This window comes from Amphiprion ocellaris, chromosome 14 (genome assembly GCF_022539595.1).
Source record: "Amphiprion ocellaris isolate individual 3 ecotype Okinawa chromosome 14, ASM2253959v1, whole genome shotgun sequence".
In the NCBI taxonomy this organism is placed as follows: Eukaryota; Metazoa; Chordata; class Actinopteri; family Pomacentridae; genus Amphiprion; species Amphiprion ocellaris.
The window spans coordinates 31,518,119-31,539,325 of record NC_072779.1 but is presented as its reverse complement, the minus strand read 5'-3'; the positions used below and the strand labels follow the sequence as shown (position 1 = coordinate 31,539,325).

General features: G+C 42.0%; 2 protein-coding genes and 1 non-coding gene across 3 annotated transcripts; 2 read left to right on the top strand and 1 right to left on the bottom strand.

The window, feature by feature from the left end:
• The first annotated feature begins 592 nt into the window (after nucleotides 1–592).
• Nucleotides 593–15,190, top strand: fam53c (family with sequence similarity 53 member C). Its single transcript, XM_023265271.3, has 5 exons — nucleotides 593–1,083; nucleotides 4,806–5,173; nucleotides 6,885–6,942; nucleotides 7,639–8,648; nucleotides 8,932–15,190. Exons 3-5 carry the CDS (start codon nucleotides 6,936–6,938, stop codon nucleotides 9,223–9,225), a joined length of 1,311 nt encoding a protein of 436 aa, XP_023121039.1. The 5' UTR covers nucleotides 593–1,083; nucleotides 4,806–5,173; nucleotides 6,885–6,935; the 3' UTR covers nucleotides 9,226–15,190.
• A 3,388-nt stretch (nucleotides 15,191–18,578) lies between these two features.
• On the bottom strand, nucleotides 18,579–19,431 carry LOC111565214 (heat shock protein beta-11-like). The gene has a single exon (XM_023265264.3). The coding sequence runs from the start codon at nucleotides 19,354–19,356 to the stop codon at nucleotides 18,685–18,687; it is 672 nt and encodes a 223-aa protein (XP_023121032.1). The 5' UTR covers nucleotides 19,357–19,431; the 3' UTR covers nucleotides 18,579–18,684.
• Nucleotides 19,432–20,892: 1,461 nt separating this feature from the next.
• On the top strand, nucleotides 20,893–20,965 carry trnaa-agc (transfer RNA alanine (anticodon AGC)). The gene has a single exon. It is a non-coding gene; the product is annotated as a tRNA-Ala (tRNA).
• Nucleotides 20,966–21,207: the final 242 nt, after the last annotated feature.

Here is a 21,207-nt window from a genome sequence, read left to right as displayed (position 1 = left end):
AAACGAGGCAGTTGAGGTGGTTTGGACATCTGAATTGGAAGCCTCCAGCGAGACTTCCTTTGGAGGTTTTCCGAGTACATCTGCCTGAGAGAAAATCCAGGATAGACCCAGAACCCACTGGAGGGATTCTATATCTCATCTGGCCTGGGAACGCCTTGGGAAGAACTAGAAAGTGTTGCGAGGGGGATGAAGTCTGGGATGACCTGCTTTGTTTGCTGCTTCCATGATCAGAAGCTGGATAAGTGAAAGGAAAATGGATGGATAATTCTTTATGACTTTTATCTGGTAGTTTTGACTTGTTTCATTATTTTCTGTCATTTTTTCCATTTTAACTCGTGATTTCGACTTGTTTCATCGTGTTATGTCATTATTAATTGTTTTTGACGTGAATCGGGTAATTTTGTTGTTTCATGTCTTATTAGATATGACCGGGGGGGCAGAGGATGGAGGCTCCTACGTTCACACGGCGCACTGCTGCAGCCTGGCGGCCTCCTGTCGCCTGTTTGTGCGGCTTCGTCCTTTAATCGCCGTCGTCTCACCTCTTCAAATGAAACAACAGCTCAGACCTGCTGCTGTAAACAAGCTGCTGTGTCAGCTGGAAACTACAGCTCCCATCATCCTCAGCGCCGCGGGGCTTTTTTCTCACACTTTGACGATTATTTTTTTTATTTCTGTTAGATTTGTGCTCGGACGGTCGGCTGTGTCGGTGGAGCTGCGGAGGAGAATAAACCGTAAATAAGCGGCAGGTGAAGCACCGCCCTCCTCCTCCTTCTGCCGCCCCAAATGTTATTTATGAATGCCCACCGCTCACGGGCGTGTGCGCGCACACTCTTGGTTATTATGTTTAAATAATTACCGGACACTGGACATTAACCGGAGCCGATGTGTGAGCTTGTCCCGGAGGCTGCGGCGGCCGCTCCGTGCGGTTAAACCCACACTTTAATTCATTGTGGTCGGTTCTGTGCTGACAGCGGCGGCAGCGGCGGGCGGAGCGGTGCGTTCTGCTCTTTAATAATACTGGGTCAATACACCGAGCACCGCCGCTGCACCCACCGGAGCCTCCTCCATCCGTCACCCGACAAGGTAAGCATGCCACCGGGGGTTGTCTGGTTCGCTGGTTCGGGTTCTGGTCGCTGGCTGTCTGGGCTCCATCCCGCAGCATCCCGCCGTGTTTTCCTCCTCTCACGCTGCTCAGGGAGCTCACAGGCCGGCCACACGCTCCCTCCACCACCGCTATTATCACCGCTCTTATCAGCCCGCACGGACTCTGGCTGTCAGTTAGTCAGTGAGGGATTCGGGTTTGTGCAGAAATAACGCCTGTTGGTCGGTGGCTGGAGGGGGCAGCGGACCGGGAGCATCCCGGGTGATGTTCGCTGGTTTGTTTGTGAAATCACGGCGGCTAACGCTGCTAGTAGGTCAGTTAGCCGCCGTTAGCTGCTGCTGCCTGCTGCCCCTGGATACAGCCAGGCGGCCAGTGTAGCTCCATGCTAGCGCCCTAGACCCGTGGAGCAGACCGGCTCGACCCCCCTGAGCCCGTGAGGCGGTGGAGGAAACACAATAATCATCCAGCGGTGTTGTTTCAGCGAGCAAAATGGCTGAATTTATTGTGCCGACCTTGAGAGTAATAACGACATGACATATTATTTATAGCAAGCTAGCTATTTCAAGCTAGTTCAGCTGGCTGGCTCGGTGATGTAACCGGCTGCCAGAATACAACAATTCTGAATTATTTATTCTTCTGTTCGAGGTTTACGTTCAGATTTCTTAATGACATCCCACATTTAATCAGGGCTGAAAAGGGGAAACCGCTACATAAGCGTGTTAGCATCCCTCATTGAAAACAATGGGATGCGTTAGCCACAAGCTAGCAGCAGCCGGAGATGCCCAGCGGCCTCAGTCAGTCAGAGAGGCGGCTCTGCTCAGGCTCTACAACGGCCTCCGCTGCCAGGGACAGCCTGTCATCTCCAGACACCGAGCCGGTACCAACCCCCAGCCCTGACCGGACCCTAAAACAACCAGGGGTCCGACTGTTTGTGGCCCCTGACCTCAATTACAGGAGCCCAGAGTGTCTGTCCATCAACAGTAGGGAAAGTAACTAAGTACATTTACTCAATTACTGTTCTGAGTAGGGATACAGCTAATGATCATTTTTCTACATTTGTCATTTTCATCGTTTTGCGGTTGTTTTGTATGTTTTTGTTGCTATTTAGTGTCTGTCTATGGCCATTGTGCGTCTGTTTGTAGATGTTTTGTGTCTCTTTGCAGTCTTCTTGTGTCTTTGTGGCCATTTTGCACATCTTTGCAATGGGTTACCATCTTTTTGTGATCGTTCTGTGTGTCTGTCGTTATTTTGCATCTCTTTGTGGACGTTGTGCATCCGTTTGTAGACATTTTGTGCCTCTTTGCAGTCTTGTGTCTTTGTGGTCATTTTGAAAGTCTTTGCGATGGTTTTGCACCTTTTCGTGATTGTTTTGTGTCTCCATAATTGCTTTGTGTGTCTTTGCAGTTGTTTTGCATCTCCAAGATTGTGTCGCATCTGTTTGTAGTTTTTTTGTGTCTCTTGTGGCCATTGTGCGTCTGTTTGTGGACATTTCATGTCTCTTTGCAGTCATATTTTGTCTTTTGTGGTTGCATAGATGTCTTTGTGATGGTTTTGCATCTTTTTGTGAAAGTTTTGTGTCTCCGTGGTTACGTTGTATGTCTTGCAGTTGTCTTGTCTGTCTTTGTGGTTGTTTTGCATCTCTTTGCGATGGTTTTGTGTCTCCAAGATCACTCTGTGTGTATTTGCAATTGTCTTGTGTCTCTGTGCGTCGTCCTGATTGTGTTGCGTCTGTTTGTAGTCGCTTTATGTCTCTTTGTGGTTGTTTTGCATCTCTTTGTGGCCATTGTACGTCCGTTTGTAGATGTTTTGTGTCTCTTTGCAGCAGTTTAGCATCTCTGTTAGCATGTTGGATTTGTTTGTGGTCATTGTGTGTGTCTTTGCAGTCATCTTGCGTCTGTTTATGGTTGTTTTACGTGTCTTTGTGGTGTCCCTATTTGCTTTGTGTGTCTTTGTTGTCGTGTGTCTTTATCGTTGAGAGTCATTGTGAGTCAGTGTCTTTCTTGTGGCTGTTTTGCATCTCTTTATGGTCATTTTGTATGTCTTTGTGGTCATTTTGTGTCTTTTGTGGCTGTTTTGTGTCTATTTTGTGGCTGTTTTGCATCTCTTTGTGGTAATTTTGTGTGTCTTTGTGGTAATTTTGTCTTTGTGGCTGTTTTGTGTCTCTTTTGTGGCTGTTTTTGTGTCTCTTTGTGGTCTCATGTTGTGAATTAGTGGTATTTAAATAAAACTAAGGTGTAAGTTATTGTAAACTGAACATTCATGAGTCATTTTTGGCCCTCTTCACTGTTTTTATATTATAGGAATTATTATCTTTAGGTTTGGGACTGATGGCTACAGGAAGTGAAGGTGTCACCTTGTGCTTTTGATTTTAATTTTTTATTCAGAATATCTCTGAGGGGAAACAGATGATGTTTGGCTTTTTAACTTCCAGTCAGACTAAACAAAATATTTACAGATGTCTTTTTGTGTGTCCATGATCGCGTTTCGTCTCTTTGTAGTAGTTGCGCATAATTTTACGGTCATTTTGTGTCTCCTTTCTTTTGTTTTGTCTCTCAATGTCGTTTTTGTGTTTTTTCTTAGTCATTATCAGTGTCAACATTTGCTTTGCGCTTGTTTTGTGTTTCTGTGGTCATTTTATGTCTCTTTACAGTCGTTGTGTGTCTGGTTGTTTTGCATCTTTTTTATGGTTATCTGTCATTGTATTTCTTTTTTGGAACAGTTTTTGTGTCTCTTTGTGTTCGTTGTGTGTCTCTTTGTGGTCATTTTGTCTCTCTTCTTGTTTGTTTTGTGTCTCAGGTGGTCATATTGCATTTCTCTGTTTTGCATCTCTTTGTTGTCGTTTTGCATTTCTTTTTGGTCATATTGTGTCTCTTGCCGTTTGTTTTGTATTTCTTTACAGTTGTTTTACATCTTTTTGTGGTCATCATTTTGTGTCTGTTCATTTGTTTTGTGTCCAGCTATAGTTTTGTGTGTCTTTGTAGCCTTTGTGTTTGTTTTGCTTTTTTAGTGGTCATATTATGTCACTTCTGTTTTTTGGGGCTTTGCAGTTATTCTCTCTTTGTAGTTGTACACTTTGCGTTTGTTATGTGCCTCTTTGTGGTCATTATTTGTGTTTTTGTTGTCATTTTGTGGTCTCGGCTTTTGTCTTACTTACTTGTCTTACTTGTTTATTGTCGCTCTGTATCTTTGCAGTCGTTTTGTGTGTCTTTGTGGCTGTTTTGCATTTTTGCAGTTGTTTTTTTGCATCTTGTGGTCATTTTGTGTTTCTTTGTGGTTGTTCTGCATCTTTGCATTCACTTTGTGTGTCTTTATTTGTTTTGTCTGTCTTTGTAGTTGTTTTCTCTTTGAAGTTGTACTCTTTTTGTTTGCAATTTTGTGCCTCTATAGCTGTCTTGATGGTCAGTTTGCGTCATCATGGCTGTTTTGTGTCTCTTTGTGGCTTTTTTGCATCTTGCTGTTGTCGTTTTGCGTCTCTTTGTGGTCATTTTGTGTGTCTTTGTGGCTGTTTTGCATCTTGTTGTGGTCGTTTTGCTGCTCTTTGTGGAAATTTTGTGTCTCTTTGTGGCTGTTTTGCATCTTGTGGTCGTTTTGCGTCTCTGTGGTCATTTTGTGTCTCTTTGTGGCTGTTTTATGTCTTTGCAGTCATTGTAAGTGTTTGAATGAACATTTTTGCAACACTCACCTGCATCTCCCTGCCCTCCAGGTGTGTTGCCGGGCCAACAGCTGACTGATGATGTCCTTGTGAGTGTGGGCGGGGCTACGTGGCCCTGAGGCGGTAAGGAGGAGGAGTCTCGGCCCTCAGCCCCTCCCCCCTCTCCTCTTGTTTTGAAGGACCAGACGGACGGACACACAGACGGCCCAAGATCTCCCCTCCTTCCTCCTCTTCCTCTTCCTCCTCCTCCCCCCCTCTCCTCCCCATTCTCTCCCTTTCCTGTCCCCACCTCCTCCCCGCCTCCCTCCCCCGTCTCCCCCCTCGTCCCCTGCCACCATGCTGTGGTCACGCTGCTGGTGGAGAGCCTGAGGAAGCAGACTCTGGAAGGCGACCCTGCTCAGCCGGGGGACTATTACCTGGTGAGTGTCTACCTGCCGCCTCAGTCCTGCAGTCTGAGAGGTTTCTGAGGGCCACTCCTGAGCCTGATCCGGGTTTTGATCATGTTTGGGATTCGAGGGTCACGTCAGCACAGATTCTGGTCCTGTTTATTGTTTGTAGTTCATTCAAAGTCAAAGCGAACAGACGAGATCTCAGTTCTGGATTATTATCGCTGATATTTGGCATTTTTAAATTATTGGTAGTGTTATTTTTATTGACCAATAATCGGAAATTACATTGAATGCGCTGCTTTGGCTCTGATGGAGACGACTCTCTCTCTGCAGTGATCCGATTGGTTGCGTGCATGAGGCACAGCCGATCACTGAAAGCTATTATTTACACTGAGAGAGCGACAAACACATTTATAACAGCTGCAGTGAATTAGCAGAGCTGTGTTCGAAGGTGAGGCAGCAGATACAGGTGAAGGTTTAATAAATACAGCAGTCTTCCATAAACATTCTAAGTGTTTCACAGAAAGTCACAATAAGTCGCTTGTTAGATGTTAACAAGGGATGCGGCTTAAACTCATTTTGCTGACGGTGCTATGCTACGGCTACCACTAAGAGGTTTGTTGTGGCTATTACCCTGCGGCTAACGCAATCTGGAGCATCGTAGCATCTTTCTAAAGTCAGATTAACTTCAACACAAAAAGCCAAACTGCAAAAACTGAACAAGAAGCACAGCCACAACGTTAAACATTAAATAACATTAAATGAATGATAAATCCAGTGTAGACATTGTTAATGTGGTAAATGACTATTCTAGCTGGACACTGCTGATTTTTAATGGAATATCTCCATAGCGGTACAGAGGAACATTTCCAGCAACCATCACTCCTGTGTTCTAATGCTACATTGTGTTAGCTAATGGTGTTGAAAGGCTAACTGATGATTAGAAAACCCTTGTGCAGTTATGTTAGCACATGAATAAAAGTGTGAGTTTTCATGGAAAACATGAAATTGTCTGGGTGACGCCAAACTTTTGAACGGTAGTGTATGTATATATAGGAGGTCCTCGACTTACATTGGAGTTCAGTTCCTACGGCATGACGTAAGTTGATTCTTGCTGCAAGTTGGAACTTGCACGGCGTGTATCACGATATCGATCAGTTCTTCAGAAGAGTCATGAATACCGTATGTGGCGTACAACCAGTAAATATAAACAAAGCTGCCTTCCTCTTATAGCGCCACATGATGATGTATTCGTTCGCTCGCCTACTAGTTCCATGTAACCAGTAACGACAAAACGCCGTAGGTCGAGGACGTCGTAAACCGAGGACGCGCTGTATAATCCTATATATTGAAATATTACAGTTCATACATTCTAGTATTTCCCATCAAATATTGCAGTAAGTTCATAAAGTGCAGTTTTTATTTGCATGTTGTGGTTGCAGTCAGTACACAGTGGAATAACCATGTTTTTCAGAGTTGAATTTGTGTGGATGTCTTGCCAAACACAATACCACGATTCTTGATGAGCTGTTGAGGAATTTTCAGTACAGTTTGTAGCAGGTGTTCTGGTCGACTAGATGGTCGTTTTGCGCTCATAAATCTCTGATGTTACTTTCATGAGCAGAAAAGCACAACATCAGCAGTTTCCAGGATTAATCCGTGATTTTTTTGATGATTTTTTTTTTGGTGGTGAGAGAGCGACTCCCAGTGAACGTCCCCGTAATGTCTTTGTATCTTTTAGTCCCTGCTGGACCCGAAAACCCTCGCAGAGTGCTGGCCCCCAGATGGCTTGATGCCTGGTGAGTGTTTTATATCTACTTTATTCCTACATGTCCCATGATGCAACATTTCAGGAAACAAGAACCAAATCACAATGTTAACAAAAATTAAATAAAACTGAAACTTAGACAAATTGAATAATGAATATGAAATTTGTGCATTCATCAGTAGAGCGGGCCGACATCTGCAGTTTACATCCATCCAGGTGACACAACCTGAAGAGGAAACCTGTTTTTTGTTCATTTTTTTCAGAACCAAATTTGAACATGTATAGTATTATGGGATATATTACAGTTTAAACAGTAAAACTGCAGCTGTTTTCTGATGATTCACCAGAGTGCATTCTGGGTAAACTAACAGTCTGTGTGTTTGGTCAGAACAAGTTATAGAAAATGAAAACTCTCATTTTTACACATTGGATTCCTTCCGTGTTAAAATAATTTTCTGATTTGGGTGTCGCCGTCTCACATGGTAAGATGAACCTTGAAAGTCTACTCAAGTTTCGTGTGTCTATCTATAAGTTATTGTAGATAGAATCAGGTCAGAGGCACTGGTTGACTTTTCATGGAATTAACCTTTTTTTAACTACATATTATTTGAGGAACCTAAATATCAGATGAATCAATATTTACAGTGCTTACTGGCTGCTTGGTCACATGATCTGAAACATGGTCACATGACCGTCTCTCTAACTGTGTGTGTGTTCGTGTTCTCAGAGAGCAGCTACTGGCAGCTCTGCCCTCCCTCCAAGTCCGGCCTGCAGGGGGGGTTACTGAGCTCTAGTTTCCCCCCCGGCCCTGTGCCCCTGGTGCCCCCAGATGCTCACCTGCAGGAGGGCGGCGACCCCCTGGACGGGGCCGCCGCTCAGCCGCAGCAGCACCGGCCCCTGGCGCCCAGCACCTCAGCGTCCGAGCTGTCCCTCCCCGGAGCGGCGGCGCCCCCTCCAGGGCCCGGGCCCCCTCCCCCTCCTCCTCCGCCCCCCAAACGCCACTGCCGCTCGCTGTCGGTGCCCGAGGACCTGTCGCGCTGCCGCTACACCTGGCGGCCCAGCGCCTCGCGGGTCTGGACTCCCGTCAGCCGCCAGCAGTGCCACGGGGGAGCCGGGGGAGGGGTTGCAGGTGTGGCGGCGGGGGCGGGAGGAGGGGGTATAGGTGTGGGAGCGTCAGGGGGCGGAGTCTGTCCTCTCCGAGCTCCCAGCTCCTCCCTGAACTCGTCGCTGCACTCCTCATCCAGCCCCACCTTCTTCAGCCTGGCGCTGTCGCCGGACTCCCCGCTGCCCTGGACCTTCCCCTGGGACCCCAGCGAGGCGGCGGCAGGAGGAGGAGCCTGCTGCTGCTTCTTCCCCTCGCCGTCCTCATGCTCCTCCTCGCCCTCCCCACTCCACCCACCTCCCCCTCCTCAAAGGCGTTTCTCCCTCTCCCCCGTACTCATCAGAGACTCGGCGGCCTCCACCTTCCTGCCCCCGCCTCCGGTTCCGAGCCAGTCTGCGGTGCCTCCGCCGGGCTGCGCCGCCGCTGCCGGACCGACCGCGGGGGTCCCGGTGCCCGCCTCGCCATCCTCAGCCTGCAGCACGCCGTCGTCTCTACGGCGCAGCCTCCCGCCGCAGCTGCCGCGCTGCCACTCGCAGCCCTGCGACCTGCTGCTGCTCAAACCGGGTCTGAAGCGACGCCGTGACCCCGACCGACCCTGCGCCCGACCCGTCCTCGACTTCACCAAGATGACGCAGGTACTGCAGGAGCTCACAGATGTGATCATAGTTTGAAGATGGAGCAGTCGCCTGTAATCAGATAAATTATCAATAGATTAATCAGTAATCATGTAAAGAAGCCACTCAGTGAGGATTGTTAAAGACTTTTTAGCTGTTGGTTTATTCATTTCTACTGTCTGACTTTTGAAAGTGGAAGTGCAACAGTTAGTTAATTAATTTATTAGTTCCAGCAAATAATCAACAGATTAATGGAAGTATTTGCTGGTTGTGATGTTAGTCTTTCTTCCTGTCGTCCCTGCAGACTCGCAGCATCGACCCTCAGTGTCTGGAGCGCGGCGGCGGCAGGCTGGCCTGCGGCGGCGACATTTGCATGGGCATGGAGCCCTTCATGGGTGACTTCCGGGGCTCCTGCTCACCGGCCGAGTGTCTGGGCAGGACCAGCATCGGGCCGCTGAGCGAGAGCGACGAGGAGTGCCGCGAGGACGACGACGACGATGACGGGGAGGAGGAGCCAGACGAGCGCGAGGCGGCGCAGCAGGCCGTGTTCGAGAGGGACTGTACAGAACTGGACTTGAACTTAATAGAAGAAAACTGACGTATTTGTAAATGAAGGCTGTTCTCTGTTTTCTAATTTAGTTTTAATTTGAACCCCCTTCGTCATGGACCACCATCGTCTCGACACTCGGCACCTCCTTGCCACCAATCAGCAAGGCTCTCAGGAACAACACCTTCTCTCATTGGATGAGCTGATTGATGACGACAGTGATGATGCGGCTGCCAGCATTAAGGACTTTCAGCTGGAGCGTCTCTGCTCTGTGTCGTACAGCGACCGTCTCCGCTAAAACCGGATGGTCCAGGTTTCCTCCAGCTGTCGAGTCTCTTTTACGGTCTGACGAGGCGTTCGCCATGAAGCGACCTGAAACGTCATCACCATGCCGACCAGCGACCACACGGCAGGTTCAGCTAAACCACAGAAAAAACAAAAGCCTCCAAAGATCCCAAATCTGTCAGGCTGATCATGTTTAATAATCAGTTAACAGAGAAAAATGTTGCCGCACCACCAATTTAAAAAACAAAAAGAACTGGGGCAAACTGAGAAATTAATAAAGGGTTTTATTCTGAACCCATTTTTAGGGTTATTATCCAAAATTTGAGAGTATGTTCAAGTTATAAACATTTCACAAATTAGTTTTAAATCTCCGTCTGCTCAGCGGTGCTACGTACTCTGCTGCATGCGCTGCCGACGGTGCTGTAAACAACGTCGCTGCCCTGCTGGACACAATGTGCAATGACACCATTTTTATACGACCCCAAGCATCTTTTTCTGAATTATGATTTGAAAGAAATACATTTATACATCAGTGCATATCGGACAGGTGTCGAATTAGATAGAATTTAGGAAATATGTTGTTCAGAGTTACGTATTAAGACAACAGAGAAGCAGCTTTTTTTTGGTTGACATTTTGTCAAAATTGCAAAGATCTGGGACTTTGTCTTGCCGCGTTTGCCACACATCAGATTCCACTGATGTTAGAGGCCTCAGAAGTTGGTGAAACATTAAGTGAAGCCTCAATTTTTTGTCGGAAATAAGGAGTTATTCACATATAGTTGGAGGAACTTTGTGGGGTCCCAATAGCACTTTTGCTTGAAAATGTTGCACTTTTTCCCATTTTCAAGGGACTGTAATTAAAAAAATTGGCCTCTATGTTAGCCAATCAATCATCTTGATCTCCTAGAAATAGTTTTATTTATGTCTCACTGATTTAAATTGACTGTGGGAGTTATATTTATGGAGATATTAAACCCTTCAAATGGCTGTTTTGAGGGTAAAAATAGAAAAATCCTGCATCTGAAAACATGAAATTCACAAAATTCTGTAAAAATATTTAGTTTTGAGTCTCGAATAGCAAATACGTAAACTCTGAGCTAAATCTAAGACAGTGCAGCAACAAGGCTTTCTAAAAATGACAGTATTTATCAGTACATTTAATAGATCAATAATATTGTCCAGCTCTACTTTTGATCCGCCGTCAGAGTTTGGAGATTCAGTTCACCCATTTCTGCACAAATTTAAATCGGTAATATTATTTTTGATAATGAAATCAAGTTAATTCAATGATAAGTCTGTTCAAATTTAATAAAATCTAAGCAGTAGTTTGATCTTCTTTCACATTATCTATGTTTTGGCCTCATTTCTGAGCCAAAGCTGCAACTTTACACCTAAAAATAACCGGTATTATTTCACACATAAATGAGCTGTAAGGATAAAATCTAGTATCTGAAGAGAGAAGGAGAAAAAAACATCCTTAAAGTTTCAAAAATAATGCAATTTGAGGCAATGAAACATCTTAATGTTCCATATTTAAATGACTCTTGCAGCCGTGGCCTGTTTAACTGTCAGGTTCAACATTAATCATGATTTTCAGGTGAATTTCACGGATCACCTGAACACCGAACGCTACCTGGTAGAGTCACGTGACCTCGGCATGGTGGTGCGTTCAGGGCCTGCGGCGTCCCGTCAGGCTTCACTGAGGGCAGGTAGCCTCTGATGCTGTCGTTCACCTGAGTGTTCACACATTCCTGTTACACACACCTGTCACTGAAAACACTACGAACACTGTGTGTGTGTGTGTGTGTGTGTGTGTGTGTGTGTGTGTGTGTGTGTGTGTGTGTGTGTGTGTGTGTGTGTGTGTGTGTGTGTGTGTGTGTGTGTGTGTGTGAGTGCTGACATCACCCTCCTGGTGATCATGTGACTCGTGTCCAGGTTGAATCCAGACAGTCTGCTTTTACATTCCTCCATTTAATTATTGATTATTGTCATTTTGGACACTTTGATTCATTCTGGACTGTTATGTCATTTTAGACATTTTTTTTCTTGTTTTTTGACAAATTTCGACTTAATTTTGAATAAGTTTAAAGTCAGGTCAGACAGAAATTATTTAAATTGCTTCCATGACAGAGCTGCAACTATTATTTCCACTTTTGATTAATCTGTTTATCAATTTCTCGATTAATAATTTGCTTGTTTGGTCCTTAAATTGTCAGAAAATCGTGAAAAATGTTCCATCACTGTGTTTCCCAAAGCAAAACATGGCCTTGTTTTGTCCACAACCTAAAGATTGTCTCTTTGCTTTCATAGTGAAGCAAGTAAACCAGCTGGAATCACAGAATTTAGACTAAAAAAATTACTCTGATTAGGAAAATGGTTTAAAATCAACTGTAGCTTCAGAATCTGTTGCTGAACAAAAGAATTAATGATGTTATCTTTGGATTTAAGACTCTGTGATGTGAATTTTCATCATCCTGTGACATTCAAAACCCAAAATAATAACTGATTAAATAAATTCCTTTTAATACATTTAATTGTATTTAATCTTGAGGTTATGCTAAAATCACATATCTACTTTCTAAAATCCACAAAACAGCCACACCTGTGAATTATTTTTCTGATAAAAAGGTGAAAAATGTTGATCCAAAAATGTCATGTTTTGTCCTCAACCCAAAGATGTTAAGTTTATTGTCGTAGACGAGGAAAGAAACCAGAAAATATTCACATTTAAGACACTGAAATCAGCCAATTTAGACTTGGTTTTCTTAAAAATTGAACTGATTATTCAATTATCATGATAGTTGAAGATTAATTTAACAGTTGACAAAGAAATGGGACAGTTGTGTTACTTAAAAAGTGTTAAACACTAGCAGCTCTGATTTAAATCCATCCAGTAAATCTCACTGAATCACTTTGTTTTTGAGATTTATTTCACATAAAATATCGCCTCTTTTTAGAAAATGTTAAAGCTAATTATTTATTTAAGTCAACATCTTGCAGCTCCAATATTTATCTTCACGTTCTTTCATTTTCACATGAACAAAAAAAAAAAGATAAAACTTTAAAACATAATTTTTGTTAAATGTAACTACATTTGTTTTGGCTGCTTTGACACAGTCTGGATTCAGTCTTGAAAAGTCACCAGGGTTGATGTCGCGCTGGTTGTTTTGTATATTTAGTTTACTATGATTTTCACTTGAAACCCACAAAAAAAGAACAAAAAGAGAACGATAAAGGTCTCACTAAGCGTCCATGCTGCTTCTTTGTTTTTTATTTTTTTAAACTGAGAATCACATTCCTGTTGATCACTTCAAATCCTCTGTCAGGTTTCAGACTGAAGATGATCCATCGCGGTCCGTGTTTAGCAGCTTTTAGTTTTTCTTCACCGTTGTTTTATGTGGGAATGCAGCTGAAATGAAACATGTCTTCGGTGATGCGTTCAAGGACACGCTATCATCCCAGTGGGTGCCAAGATTGCATCCAAGTTAGAAACTCAAACCCAGAAGACAATCAACATGTTTGAAAAAGGGGTCGATGCAATTAATGCTCCCGAACGCACCAGAAAGGGATTCACTGACAAGTCGGAAAGTAAGTTTCTGAACGCTGCCTGATGGATTATCATCGTCTGAACTTTACTATTAAATTTAAACTGAAAGCAGCAAATTCACTCCATAAAGAAAGAAGTTGGTTTTGTGTTGTCGAGCTCTTCTGCCCCACGGAGGCCAGATGCAGTAACTGAGACTTGAATCTGACTTCTTGACGTTTTAACTCATCTTATAAACATCCCTTTTACGTCAAGTTATGATAAAACTCAAGCAACAGTGGCTGCTCTCTGGCTAATACAATATTTCAACTTCTTCAACATTTTTGTGATTAGTTGCTGCATTTAAATTCAATTTGTGACCCAAGCAACACAAAAAAAACAACTAGCAGCACTAAATTCCAAACAGCCAGAGTAGTAGTGACTGCTGTCTTTGATGAAGCTACATCACATTATGCTTTTGAGTTCATTAGTTGAAATGAGCAAAATGTCAGTGACAATGATTTAAATTCAGCCTTAAAGAGCTTAAAAGTACAATTAAATATCTAAAGTATGTTTCACAGTTTGTGTAGCTAATGCAGTCTGCCTCTGTGGGGCGGTGTTGTTGTGTTTGTGAGGATAAAATGCAGCATTTTCCTTTTGTGGAATAGTTTTTTTTCCAATGCTGTCATATTGTGAAGAACATTCAGATTTAGCTCTCATAAAGGGGTAGTTCAACCATTTGAGAAATGCAAAGTATTGACGCTGGAGTCCAGATGTGGTTAGCTTAGCAATAAACTAGTAAACCACAGGGGTAATACAGATCTTTTTTTTCTGTGAGGTGTTATCTGACGTTCATATCATATTTAAACTTCGACTTGGAATTTTAGATCAACGCTATTGTAAATTTGTTAAACATTTTACAGCGCTAGTGTACTTTATTTTGATTGTTTAAAGGAGAGGAAAATTGGAACATGAGAACAGTCACAAATTTCAAATGGGAAAAGTTGTAATGTGAGAAATAGTCACAAAGTAAAACGTAACAGTAGAAAAGGTCACTGTTTTCCAAGGAAAAAGAAATGCCACAATAAAGTTGTGACATGAGAATAAAGTTACAATTTTCTAAGGAAGAATTTGTAACATGGGAGCAAGTCCAAATTTTCCAATGAAAAATCATGAGAATAAAGTCAATTAAAGTCATAGCATGACAAAAAGTTCAAAAATCATCCAAGGAAAGAGTGGCAACGTAGAATAAAGTCACAGTTTTATTGGGAAAATGTCATGACATGAGTTTAAAGTTACAACATGATAATAAATTCACATTATTTAGTGAACAGTGTCACTAAATCTACCACTTGGTAAAAACGTTCTCACGGCTCGTGGTTCCATCCAAATAAAATATCAGCACTAAAACAAAATCTTCAGCTCATTTTAGAAGAGCTACTTTTTATTTGGACCTGGTTTCACTCAGTAACAACGAAAGACGTCAGCGTTTATCTGGTGTGACTACAGAGTTAGCATCAGAGCTAACGGCTAAAACAGCTATCTGTCAAATTGCTGAAGTACTCCTTTAAGGTAAAGTTTGCAATGAGATTGCTAGTTAGGAAGTCTGACTTTCACCCAAACTTATCGAGTGATTGAACGTGAAGAATCTCTTAAGAAAAGAGTATCTTATCCAGAAATAACGCACACACACAAACACACACTGTTTCCCTGAACTACATAATCACATCGTGTCCCCATTAACACACACGGCCCTCCTGGTTTGTTGGTTTGTTTCCGTTGACTGGTCCATAACGCCCAGCATAAGCCTTAACTGAACATATTCTATTATTCTGTAAATCAAGACGTTAAAAAGAAAAAAAAAAAGGAAAAGACAACACTAACAGAGAAGAAAAGGAAATGTGTACTGTAGCTGTTAAATTTTTAGTCCTGTTCATCATTTTCTGCTGTTTTTTCTTAATATTTCTAATCTGATGTCTGAGCGCGGCGAGGTGTTGTGATGAACGCATCGTGTTTGAGAAAATAAAACAAAATGCTTGAACGGCGGAGGAGCAGTCATGTACAGTTAGCGGAGAGTCTCGGACATCTCGTCTTTTAGAAATGTTTTTTATTGTATGTGATTTAAAAAAACTGACCACATGGCAATTTGAAAAGCAGTTTGTGAATAAATTAAGTTTACTGAGAATTATTTTACAAAGAAAGGGGAAACTGGTGTCCTGTGTTTATTGTTGCTGCTGGTTTTGTGTATTTTAGTTCAAGAATTACAGGTTTTTCTCAGTTATTTGCTGATATTTCTAAGTAAAGTAAACGTTTGATTATTTTTAAAAATTTATTTACCTTTATTTAACCAGGAAGTCCCATTGAGATTAGAAATCTCTTACAAGAGAGACCTGGCTAAGGTAGCAGCCATACAAGATTTAAAAGTTATATAAAACAGATACATAATACACAAACAATAAACAGTAAAGTGATAAAACAGATTGACAACTGTCCAAGGACCCCTAAAGAAAAACACTGACATTCCTCCTTCACTGTATTCTTAATACTTTTAAACTCATTAATGGATGTGAATGTTTCTAGTTTAACAGTTTTCTGAAGATTTTTCCATGACCACAGCGCATGATGTGAGAACGCTGCTTTCTCAAAGTCTGTTAGAGTCCATAGAACATTCAACAGTAACCACTTGGAGGTGCGCAGATAGTTCCTACTAGACCTGAAAGTGAGAAGGGTGCTGAGGTATTCTGGGAGGTTGCCCAGCAGAGCTTTATAGATGAACTTATACCAGTGTTGTTGTCTACGAATGTTTAGTGATGTCCAGTGAACCTATAGAGAATGCAGCAGTGAGTGAGAGATTATGCATTTGAAATAAAAACGCAGCGAAGTGTAATACACTGAATCAAGTCTCTTTAAGGTGGAGGAGGCTGCATGGCTGTACAGTAGATCACCATAATCAATCACAGATAGAATGTGAAGCATGTTTGATTTTCGAGTTTCTTAACTAAATTAGAGATATGTACATTAATCAATCCATATTCCCAAGTACTTACAGGAGGAAACCCTGTCAATCAGTTTACAATCAGATGTAAAAATTCTTAGATTGTCAGTTTTGTTAACGATCCTTTGATAAAATCATAAACTTTGTTTTCTGGGTGTTTAAAACCAATTCCAGATCCTTCAAAGCTCTTTGGAATAACTGGAATGCAGTCTGAAGTTCTTTTACCACCTGCGCTGCAGAAGGAACAGATGTGTAGATGATTTTGTCATCTGCATACAAATACACATTGGTTTGAATGTCTTTACCAAAATGGAACTTTGGGGCACACCTTTAGTTAACTCGAGAAAGTCTGATTTGTAGCCCTCTGATTGGACACACTGAGTTCTATGTGTTAAGTCATTTTTTAACCATTTGAGAGCCTTGGAACCAAAGCCAACATCTCTGAGTTTGTCTAGAAGCAGTTCATGAGCCACTGAATCAAACACTTTTGAAAGATCAACAAATAAGGCAACATGATGCTGTTTCCTGTCCAAAGCACCAATGAGATTGTTTGTCTCAGCCATGGCACCAGTGATCGTACTGTGACCACTTCTAAAACCAGATTGGAAATATGTTATCTTGTTGCTGTTTAAAACTGAGAAAAGATACAACATGAGATTAAGAAAAGTTACCACCTGAGAATGGCGTGAGAATTTTTTAAAGGCATAGCAACATCAAAATACAAATTTTATGAAGGAAAAAGTCGTAACGTGAGATTAGGTTGAAAAATTTATGAAGGAGAAAAAGTCACACCATTAAAAATAATGCAGCAGTTTCATGAAGAAGGAAAGTCATAACATCAAAAATAAAGATATGAAAAAAATTTTAATTTGAGAATAATGTAAAAAAACTAGTAAGGGAAAAAAAGTTGTGAAGTGAAAGTAATATAACAAATTTATGAGCAAATAAGTCATAAGGTGAAAGTAATGTAACAAAATTATGAGAGAAAAAGTTGTACCTGAAAATACTGTTAAGGTAAAAGAAAAAATCACACCTGGACAATAAGCAGAGGTGGGTAGAGTAGCCAAAAATTGTACTCAAGTAAGAGTAACGTTACTTCAAAATAATATCACTCAAGTGGAAAAGTAGTCATCCAAAAAACTACTCAAGTAACAGTAAAAAAGTATTTGGTGAAAAGACTACTCAAGTACTGAGTAACTGTTTGATTGTAATGTCCGATTTATTTTTTAGAAATTATGTGATCAGACAGACAAAAATGTACCATAATGTGCAAATTCTGGTATTTCCAAATAATAATAATCACCCCCCGCTGTATCACGCAGACATATCAAGCCTGACGTCACACTTCACTTCACGCGTGTTAGTAAACAGAAGACAAAAGCCGAAGACGGAGCTATCCATGCTAACGCTATGCTAATGTTGTCGGACTCTGAAGTAAGATCAAACTTCTTGAAAACGCCCCCGTTGTTTGTGAAGAGTTTGTGCCACTATGCCGCCACAGTTTGTATGAGGTCATGTGACTGTATTGTTGCTTCGTCTGATTGGTGAAACAGTCATGTAGTAGATCCACTGTGGGCATCTCTCCAGCAAAATAAAGCATATCTAATGTGGTAAATAAAAAAGTAATGGAGTAAGAGTAGCGTTTCTTCTTCACAAATCTACTCAGGTAAAAGTAAAAGGTATGGCAGAGTAAAACTACTCTCAGAAGTACCATTTTTTTCGAAAAGTTAATCAAGTAAATGTAACGGAGTAAATGTAACTCGCTACTACCCACCTCTGACAATACGTAACATTTTTATTTGGATAAATGTTGTACACATGAACACATGAATTAGTTTGGGTCACCAACTAACAACTTACACTTAAATGTTAGAGAAGATATACAGAACAGTAAAAAAAATGTCAGGTAAGTAGTAACACAAGTATTAACATAAACACAGTTTCAGAAGTGGGTCATTACATGTATTTATTATTATTAACAGTTAGTTGTAATTTATTCATGAACATAAGGCAAAGAAATCCAAAAGGTATAAAAAATTAAATCCAACCCGATGTTAAGAATCAAAATGAAGATAAACATAATGTGACATCAAAGATGTATGAATAGTTGTGATGCTTCCCTCTTTTTTTAAATTTTATTTATTTTTTATTATTCTAATAAAATATGTTGGGAATTCAATAATAATAGCTTTATTTATATATCACTCTTAAGAACAGTGATCACAAAGGGCTTTGACAGTCAAAACATGCAACAAAGACAATCAGTTATAATAAATAGTAAAAATGATAATAAATTAAATGAATAATTAGCTAGATCAGCACACATGTGAGACAAAGGAACTAGGCAGTTAGAGGTTAAAGTTAGAAATTAAAAATAAAAAAGTTAGAGAATTAAACACTTAGACAACATCAAACCAATGAACCAGGCAGCTAAAAGTATAATAAAACAAGAGAGAACATCTAATATAAACAGGACATAATACAGAATAGAACATTAAAGCTAAATAAAGCTGAACCTCACATTAAAGCAAGTCTATAAAAGTGGGATTTCAGAGGAGATATGAAGAGAAAAAACGTTTAGAAATTCTCAGACACTTGAAGCATGTTATGAAGAGTTTATTAGAAACAGTTAAAAATCAAAGTGCAGGCTGAGAACAGCTCCGTCCATCACGTCCAGTAAAACCACACAACAAAGATGAGTGTGTTTTCAGTTTTTGTCCGTGGGGCTGCACTCTGAGGGGGAGGTGCAGCTTCCCTCCAGCCCCCCGCTGGAGGAGGAGGTGGTGGAGGTGGTGGAGGAGGTGATGGCTGGGGTGGAGGTGACGCTGATGGGGACGATCCTCTCCTTCCCGTCGTTAGCGGCTCTCTCCCGGGGCGCCTGGATCTGCAGCCGGCCGCCCACCAGCGAGCAGGTGACGGTTTCGGGGTCGACGCCGTCCGGCAGGTCGAACTCCTGCCTGAACTCCTGACACCTGTAGGAGTAGGAGCCCTTCCCGTCGTCCTGCTTCTTCTCCGTCCTGCCGCTCACCCTCAGCTTCCGGCCCACCTGCTTGACCGACAGCTCCTCCGGGGAGAACTCCTTGGTGTCCAGGCTGAGGGCGAAGCTGCCGCCGTCCCTCCCCAGCTCCTGGAAGGCAATGGGCTTGAAGACTGCCGTGGAGGAGGAGGAGGTGTGGTCAATCTCCTCAAAGATCTTCTGGTGCAGCCTCTCCATGTACTCCATGTTCTGCCTCATCTCCTGCATGTGGCGGATCATCTCCTGTTCAATCTGGTAGAAGAGCGGCCGGGTCTCGGGCCACAGGCTGCGGACGGGCCAGTGCAGGTCCAGGAAAGGTCTCATGGTGACGGGGGACTGCTGGAAGACGCTGGGACACAACATCCTGGTGAAGGAGGTTTCAGAGCAGATCAGCTGCTTCAGTTTGGAGGTTGTCTGTCTGGATGCCTGATGTCCTGCGTCCCGGCCGTTTATATGCACCGACCGCCACCACGCCCACCACCACCGCCTCCGCCGGAAAGTTCCAGCAGCATTCCTCTGTGTGTGTGTGTGTGTGTGTGTGTGTGTCCTCACCTGCTTTATAAAGACCATGACTGAGTCCTGCTGCAGAAATAGAACAAAGCTGAGACGTGTTGGCATGTGGCAGCAGCTGGACACACACACGCTCCTGTATACCTGTCTTTGTGAGGACTGTTACTTACATAATGCACTCCAAAGCCTCTGAATCTGGTTTATCAGGACCTCACCCTAAATCTGGAGCTCTAACTTAGGAGGAGAAAGGTTCCCACAAAAGCAATGGAAACACACACATTACCATGTCTTCATCACTTCTGAGGACATTACATTGACATACCCTAAAATCTGGTAATATAACTTATGAGGAAACAGAGTCCCCTCAGTGATAATAATAATAAATATATACACAGAGTCATGCTTCTGTCACTTCTGAGGACATTACATTGACATACCCTAAAATCTGTGTGAGGAGACAGGATCCCTATAAAAATAACTGCTATAAATATAAAGACATGTTTCTGTCACTTCCAAGGACATTAAAGTCTGGTGATCTAACTTATGAGGAAACAGGGTCCCCTCAGTGATAACAGTAATAGTAAGTATATGCACAGAGTCATGCTTCTGTCATTTCTGAGGACATTACATTGACTCATATTCCCTGGAGACTTGAACTGAGTCTATTTACTAAATATTTACAGTTATCAGGACTTGTTTTTGTCCCAAAACAGAAGCAGTTAGAGATGATGCTGTTAGAAAACCAAATAGAAATCACAGAGTTCTTCTCCATCCTATCCTAGGCTCATTGGTACATAATTACAAGATGCTAGCTCATTTATTTAAAAAAAAAATAATTTTGAATACTTAAAAATTCACTGGACTTGAACCCGCGCCTCTGTATGACAGTAAAATAAAGGAAACACAATTATTAAAACGCGATTAAAAATCATTTAAAACACCGGTTTTACATCGTTTTTATGACAGAAACAAACTCATTTAGGCTTTTTGACTCTTCTTTCCATTTACTTTTTATTCTTAATTACAACAGCGAGAGTTTAAAAAAATATTGGACTCAGTAAAACTTGGAGGTCATGTTTACAGTGATAGTAAATGACGTCAGTTGGATTTTTTAGGAGACACCGGAGCTCCGAGTTTAGCCTCTGAGCAGATCGCTGTGAGCTGTTCGGAAAAACAACTCATCAACGTTTCTATTTTTGCCTCCATTTTTATTTAAAGCAACAACGGCTCGCTGCTTCTTCCTTTGGCACTCACATCCAATCAGATCTATCCTCGATCAGCCATCAGCCAATGACATGTCAGTTGTTTCAGAGACAGAATGACGTACCGCTCTGCAACGTCTTCTTCTTCTACTACAAATTACATGGCCGACCACAATGTATCAGATCCGGGGGATTAGCTCAAATGGTAGAGCGCTCGCTTAGCATGCGAGAGGTAGCGGGATCGATGCCCGCATCCTCCAAGCTTTTGGAGTTATTTTTCTTTTTCTGTTTTCTGCAAAAACACGCTTTTAAAATACAATGAAAAACTGATTACAGTAAGAAAGGGTTAAATAGATCATTTCTATTTAAAATCACCCAAAATATACACGTAAGGATAATCGAGTATTACAATCAGTTAAAAAATGAATAACTGAATACATGCAGGAATAAGGACATGAATAAGTAATTAAATCCATAAATAAATAGGGGGATACAAAGAAAT